The 8081-nt window shown below is 37.4% G+C and overlaps 1 protein-coding gene across 1 annotated transcript; it reads right to left on the bottom strand.

The window, feature by feature from the left end:
* Window positions 1-3986: 3986 nt before the first annotated feature.
* On the bottom strand, window positions 3987-7347 carry LOC132839529 (polymeric immunoglobulin receptor-like). The gene is made up of 7 exons (XM_060860559.1): window positions 7257-7347; window positions 6765-7088; window positions 5824-6153; window positions 4824-4850; window positions 4622-4729; window positions 4347-4390; window positions 3987-4117 (listed from the first exon to the last, which is right to left on the bottom strand). The coding sequence occupies exons 1-7, from the start codon at window positions 7288-7290 to the stop codon at window positions 4019-4021; spliced, it is 966 nt and encodes a 321-aa protein (XP_060716542.1). The 5' UTR covers window positions 7291-7347; the 3' UTR covers window positions 3987-4018.
* Between the last annotated feature and the right edge of the window lie 734 nt (window positions 7348-8081).

The following is an 8081-nucleotide window of genomic DNA, read 5'->3' as shown; positions in this document are numbered from 1 at the left end:
TGTTTGTTTTGTCACTTCATGGTTCACTTTTCTGCACTTACATCTGCCTTCACCTTCTAATACTGTGACAGCTCATAAAATATCAATGATTTAAATCCAGTGACTCTGTAGTCAAGTCAATAACGACTGATGTAAAAAGAGGAAACAAATAGCAACACAATGTTGAACAGTTTGTGTCACATTGTGCTGAAAAATTGTGCTAGAGATTAATGATGTTTACTAAATACAGGGAAGAGAGAAGTCTTCTTAGCTCTACGGTCAGTAAGAATAGCTCACCTGTCTGTTATTTAACTGATCAGTGTTAGAAGAGGAACTGAGATCTGTGGAGAAAAGCAGAGAAAATTTGAAAATGTCGTTTAAAATAATAAATAAATAAACACATTAAATGTTCTGCGATCAGAAATGTGGTGTTGTGTGATGTGGTGTGTTGTGTTGTGGTGTGTTGTGTGATGTGTTGTGGTGTGTGTGTGATGTGTTGTGGTGTAGTGTGGTGTGGTGTGTTGTGTGATGTGTTGTGGTCTAGTGTGGTGTGGTGTGTTGTGGTGTAGTGTGATTTGTGATGTGTTGTGGTGCGGTGTGGTGTGTTGTGGTGTGACTGCAGACATGATTGTTACCGTGTGTATTGCGTTTCCATTTAATGAACAAGTAGAGAACAATAGCAAAGAGCAGGAGAACCACAAAGACTGAAAGAATGATAATCACTGAGGTTCCTGAAACAAACCAAACCACAAAAATCACTTAACAAAAGCAAATCTGGATGCACTGCCAAAAAAATGGGATTTTATTAGTTTTTATATCATTTTAACTATATGTATTTTACCTGATGTATAGGATAAAGATGGCGGTGATGTCGTCATGGTGGTCTGCATCACTGTTGTTTTTTTTGTTGTTACCATCTGTAGAATCATGTGATATTGTGTGTGTGTGTGTGTGTGTGTGTGTGTGTGTGTGTGTGTGTGTTACTTAATGATTGGTGATTTATTTAAAGCTTACATCCAAAAAATATTATGTATGTACCAAATACAGTATATATTCTTATTTACCCAATTAATGCCAGAGTTTTTTGGACAGATTAAACCCTCATACACACGTCAGCAGTTTACTCTGTTGTGTGTCTCAGATTTTGCATAGCATTACAAACATTACATAGTCTGATGCACAATAACACAAAGCAGGACCAACAAGTAAACTTAAACCTCACCTTGAATGAGAGAACTGATACAAACGAGCCAAGTGTTAAATTCAAGCGATCCTTCGGCTGCAATCCACATCACTGTGTTATGCTTTTATCTTGTCAAAATCTGTCAATTAAATAGTATATTACTTCCTCCTCCCTCCCTCCATCCCTTCCTCTCTGTAAAGGTGACAGCCTAGACTTCTACTTTTCCACACTTCTACATAATAATAATAATAATAATAATAATAATAATAATAATAATAATAATAATAATTATAATAATAATAATAAAAGGGGGGCACGGTGTCTTAGTGGTTAGAACGTTCGCCTCACACCTCCAGGGTTGGGGGTTCGATTCCTGCCTCCACCTTGTGTGTGTGGAGTTTGCATGTTCTCCCCGTGCCTCGGGGGTTTCCTCCGGGTACTCCGGTTTCCTCCCCCAGTCCAAAGACATGCATGGTAGGTTGATTGGCATCTCTGGAAAATTGTCCGTAGTGTGTGATTGCGTGAGTGAATGAGAGTGTGTGTGTGTGCCATGTGATGGGTTGGCACTCCGTCCAGGGTGTATCCTGCCTTGATGCCCGATGACGCCTGAGATAGGCACAGGCTCCCCATGACCCGAGAGGTTTGGATAAGCGGTAGAAAATGAATGAATAAATAATAATAATAATAATAATAATAATAATAGTCTTTATTTATATAGCACATTCTGACATATTTGTATTTAAATACAGTTGATTATAATATGAAATAAAACAAAGAAGAAAATAATCAAACAGTAGACATAGTAATAAAGGCAAATAGCAAAATGAAATAGGACTCTGAACATTTTCACTCAGTCCCTTTCAGTTAGTTCTTTATCCTGATCAGGGTCACAGTGGGTCTGATGGCTGTCCCACAAACACTAATGTCAGGTGAGAAAACACTGAATGTGTCTGCAGTCCCTCACAGTTCACCACATACACACACCCAAACCAAGAGGCAATTAATCTTCCTAACCCACCTACAGAGAACCTGCAGGAAACTCTCAGGAAACTGAACATGGGTCATGTTAGATTAACAATGTAAAACTTGCAGAAAAATAAAAATAATAAATATGTACCAGCAAAGTTAATGAAAATAATGCTAAACAAAAGCTAAAATGATTTTAGGGGTTATTTTTGTTCCCTACTGATAGATGGAACCTAAAAAGGTAAAAGGCTAAAGAATTAGATAATAAACACATATAACAGAAACCTCTGTGTCTGAAGGTGTTTTGCTATCAAGAGATTTATAAAATTCTGTTAAAATATAAAAAAGCAGCTGAAAAGCAGATAACAAGGGAAATAATGCTAAAACATTACTAATAAGATCCTGTTTTTAATAGCATTCTTATACTCTTGCTTCTGCATTTTACACAAGCTGCAGGAAGTCATGTGGGTGATAGACTGTAACAGTCAGAGTGAAACAGCACATAACCTGCATTTAATCAGACTTCACTAGCTGCAAGGAAACTGTCTGAAAATGAATCATCTTTTTACAGACTATAAAGCTGTCTGATGTGTTAATTCATTTAAAGAACAGAATTATATGTTGTAGCGTTCATTATTTATCTCACTGTACTGATAGTTTAAAAGAGTGAACATAAAAGTTACAGAAAGTAGAACAGACTTGTACCTTTTCACCCACTTCCTCTAATTCAGAAATTTATTAGGAAATGTCATAACATTGTTTAATCACACAGTTATCATGATAATTCATGTGATGTTATTGGTTTGTGGATAAAGTGCATGTTAGGAACCATCAGACAAATCAGAGGATTAGTGGGTAAATTAAAGGGGTAGGGGTCAATCAGAGGGGTTAGTGGGTAAATTAAAGGGGTAGGGATAAATCAGAGGGGTTGATGGGTATATTAATGGGGTAGGGGTAAATCAGAGAGGTTAGTGGGTAAATTAAAGGGGAAGGGGTAAATCAGAGGGGTTGATGAGTAAATTAAAGGGGTAGGGGTATATCAGAGGGGTTAGTGGGTAAATTAAAGGGGTAGGGGTAAATCAGAGGGGTAAGTGGGTAAATTAAAGGGATGCGGTAAATTAAAGGAGTAGGGGTAAATCAGAGGGGTTAGTGGTTAAATTAAATGGGTAGTGGTAAATCAGAAGGGTTGATGGGTAAATTAAAGGGCTTGGGGTAAATCAGAGGGGTTAGTTGGTAAATTAAAGGGGTGGGGGTAAATCAGAGGGGTTGATGGGTAAATTAAAGGGGTGGGGTAAATCAGAGGGGTTAGTGGGTAAATTAAAGGGGTGGGGTAAATCAGAGGGGTAAGTGGGTAAATTAAAGGGGTAGGGGTAAATCAGAGGGGTTGATGGGTAAATTAATGGGGTGGGGGTCAATCAGAGGGGTTAGTGGGTAAATTAAAGGGGTAGGGGTAAATCAGAGGGGTTAGTGGGTAAATTAAAGGGGTAGGGATAAATCAGAGGGGTTGATGGGTATATTGATGGGGTAGGGGTAAATCAGAGAGGTTAGTGAGTAAATTAAAGGGGAAGGGGTAAATCAGAGGGGTTGATGAGTAAATTAAAGGGGTAGGGGTATATCAGAGGGGTTAGTGGGTAAATTAAAGGGATAGGGGTAAATCAGAGGGGTTAGTGGGTAAATTAAAGGGGTAGGGGTAAATCAGAGGGATTAGTGGTTAAATTAAATGGGTAGTGGTAAATCAGAAGGGTTGATTGGTAAATTAAAGGGCTTGGGGTAAATCAGAGGGGTTAGTTGGTAAATTAAAGGGGTGGGGGTAAATCAGAGGGGTTAGTGGGTAAATCCTGGGCATGTGCACACAATGATGATTATTACTAAATTTAATGATTACAACATTTAAAGTGTGAGCATGGAGTAGTAATCTTGATCATCAGTGTCTGGAGATGAAGTGTCACTTTTACCAGCTGCACTGAGAGCCATCAGAGTCTGGGGTTTCTGATCGGTGGCATAAACAGTAGAAACAGAGTGAGAGATTAGTAGCTTATAAATTCATACTTTTATAGAGTATGCAGTGTGGAGTTTACTGTGTGGACACACAATCAATTAGTCAATCAGTCAATAAGCAAACAAGCAAATCCATCAGTCCATCCATCCATCCATCCATCCATCCATCCATTAATCCATCCTGTCTCTTAACAAGCCCTCAAAAAACATTTGTACTGACCTCTGTGTTCTTTGGGTTTCCTCTGTCAGCTGGTGAGGAGTCACCTATCAGCACACAGTTACATGTTAAAATCACCACACCGCCCCTAAATGCCGGTTTATAAAATGTCTCTGTATCCTGCTCGTTGTTACAGAAGACATAATAATGGTTTGTGTCTGTATTTTTAATCAGGTTAAAATTGTCTTGTTCTATGAGTAAGAAATAAGTGCTTAATTAAAAGAAATGTCAAAATGGCAAGGAAAAAAAATTATTTGTTTTTGTGTACAAAATATTACCTTTTGTCTTTATGTCCCACATTTTGCAGAAGATCAGCACAGATCCTATGATCAGCAGCAGAGCCACACCGACGTACAAAATGATGGTTACGACTGAAGAACTTAAAGCTACAGGACGCAGAAAGACAAAAACAGACCTGAATCTGACTGTGAGCACAGCATGAAAATACGTACAGTAAGTTTGTAGAAATCTGGGTCTTACATTGTATGTTTGCATTTGTTGGATGTCCTTAGTGTCCATTCAGGTGTCATTAAATAAAAGACAGAGATTAATGAGGAATTGCTACAGTAACTGTATATGTCTATTTACTTTTGGGACCAAAAGCCTGAGTGTCAGGGATCAGCGCGGACTTTTGAACACGTGCGGTTGTTGTTGTTATTGTCACGTGTCTGCCCCGCCTTCGTCTGCTCCTCCCTGTCTCCACACCTGTTCCCCATCGAGTGATTGACTTGTGTGTATATATGTGAGCCATGTTGCGGATGGCGGCGTGGATTCATTAGTGTATGTTAAGTGTCTAGTTACGTTTAGTCCTTTGTGTGGTGTCTTCCTTATATATTAAACCCCTATCATTTGAAGCTATCCTGCGTACTTGTCTGTTTCCTTCCGTATCCGTATCCCGGTGAGGGACGCCGCATGACACCGAGTCTAAGCGTTTATAAGGGATTATTTATTCCTCCGCAAACTGATGGAATTATGACTAGTCCCATCACTTCAGCCATCATTATTTTTTATCTAACGATCTTATTTAACTACAATTCCCCATAAACCACATGAATGCTAACTAGGGTGAAGCAGTTACATAATGAATAAACATAAATGTAAAAGCATCATACAGCGAGAACGCCCAGTTCACACTCCTATTAATGGACGTGACCTTGTTTTGTGCCTTGGGCTTCGTATCTGACTATTTGTTGGTTCCCATGTGACTTCTATAGCACTCTTTACCTGAGACCATAAAACATTTATAGAAAGAAAACACAACCATTAACAACTCAATAATCAATAAATCCATGTGATTCAAATCCATTTGTAGATGCATGAGAAATATTATAAATTTATTCTTTTCACATGCCAATTTACACAGCTACTCTCCTGTCACACTGTGTCTCTAGATAATTAACTGCAGTTTTTGGTCCCAAACAATACATTCAATAAAATTACATTTTATTTCATAAATATTTTCATAATACTGGATTCTCACCTGTAACATATAGTTGCATTTCACTGTATATAGACACATATGAATGCTCAACATTTGAAACTCCACACAGATAAAGTCCCCCATCATCCACTGTCACATTGCTGATGCTCATATTGAGGACTTCATCCTTTGAGGAGACGTAAAGCTTGTGCCTGTATTTCTCTTCATGTCCTGTATAAGTGTATATAATGGCTTCTATGCTCTGATTGGTCACTCTGTACATATATTTTAGGTCCTTTTCATGCCTTTGGGGATACATACAGCTGAAGCTTATGTTGTCTCCAGGATGAGTCGTGAGTGAAAGAGACTTTCCATAATTCAGTCCTGTCACTGAAAAAAAAAAAAAAACAGTTGCAAATTAATAAGTTTTCCTTATTTGGTAAATATCAGCAGTTTGGTTAAGGTATTAAAAAACTCTATCAGTAAATATGAAGTTTCTCATCAGTAAATATTTAAGGTGCAAGCTGGTACAGGAACAGAATGGATTATAATGGACTGGACTATTCCCTGCCTGTACACTAGGGGGACAGCATCTGGGTCTGGATTGTATCCCTGTAAAGACACCCCATTCTCTGCCCGAAGCAAAGCAATACATCTCCTTTCATAGTTACATTTAATGCTGTAAACTGTAATAAAAATATAAACTAGCACTTGACAGGAAACTAAGCAATTGCAAAAACTTCACAAACATGTGAACGTCACTGCCAATGCAGATGCCTTCAACATATCAACAATTAATTTGTTTAAATCACTTTGTTTCAAGCATTAATTAGTTGTTACTACATGAATGATAAAGTATTAGAACATGCATATTTATATAAACCTGTGATGTGCAGCTGCACTTCTGTCAGAGCTGCTGTTATAGAAAGTTAATCAAAAACTAATAACCAATCACAATCCAGAAGCTAACAGCACCGTGCAATAATAATTTAGAATCTCACCATTTTCCACATCCAGCTCCAGTTTTAACGTCTTTTCTTCTTGATTTTTCACTCCACATATGTAACTTCCTCCATCCTCCTGGCTTAAATTTCTAATGAGAACGCTATAAACTCCAGCTCGATTGTCATCTACACCCAAATATTTTTCTTTAAGATTCCATTTTTCCTCTGTTTGAGAAAGGATGTTTTCACAAGTCCCGTTGTTGACCTTACAAATGTATTTTGTGTGATTGCTGTGCTCTAGAGAATGGTATTTATAAATGATAATGACACTTCCTCCTTCATATCCTTTGACTTTACCACCTTCGTCACAGCCAACTTGACCTGCAAAACAAAATACATTTCCTCTTGTAGACTCTCTTGATCTAAAACATGGTGCATTATACAAAATTTAACGCTCATAAAATCTAACCTACTGAATGACTGAATCTAAAATTGAACAGAAACAGAACTATGAACTACAGACTTTCTAATAAAAGTAAAATATCTTACCTGAAATCAGATACATGATAAAAATGAGAAACATGTTTTGCTTTGCCCTGTTTCAAACCCACCAATCTAAAAAGTTGTGCTAAAGTGGTTAAAAATTCCCAAAAGTCCTGCCGTCTATCAGAAAAAGTGAAACACGTCTCACACTGAAGAAGTGTCCGTCTCAGTTTAACATCAGCACTGCCCAGTTCCTGAGCCCCTAGTTTCAGTTACTCACATCTCCTCTAGATATGTCGTTATCAGTCAGAATCAAATCACTAAACAACAGCTCTAATATTTTGGAAACACAGTGTTTTACTTTGTTGGCTATAAAAAAACAATTAATAAAAGAATAAAACAATTGCTTTGTGTGTTACAGGATAAGCTAAGAATGGTTTAATCCTGTTGTGCAGTATGACTCTCTGGTGCTCTGGTCACCTCAGACTCATTGGGGATAAATACAAACACATTTGAATTTGGTATTCTATTACTCTTTATATTATTCTTTATAATAACATTTTGTTCTATGATTATGTTCTGTAAAGCTGCTTTGAGACAATGTCAATTGTAAAAAGCGCTATACAAATAAACCTGTATTGAATTGAACTGAATTACTGAATGTTTTTGCCATAGAAGGAAGTGTGAGGAGGAAGCATGTGTCGAGCTGGTCACCATACATCAGTAGCATACAGTCTTTCACCATTATAAGACATTATTATATTTATAATGACTAAATTGCAAAAGATGTATGTAAATAAAACACATCAAATTAATTATATTTGGGCCAAGGTCCATAAATATCTTAAAATGTCTAGAAAAACGTAGTTAAAGTACTACTGGTCATTCAAA

This window comes from Tachysurus vachellii, chromosome 24 (assembly GCF_030014155.1).
Source record: "Tachysurus vachellii isolate PV-2020 chromosome 24, HZAU_Pvac_v1, whole genome shotgun sequence".
Lineage (NCBI taxonomy): Eukaryota > Metazoa > Chordata > Actinopteri > Siluriformes > Bagridae > Tachysurus > Tachysurus vachellii.
This window is presented reverse-complemented; position numbering and strand designations above follow the sequence as displayed.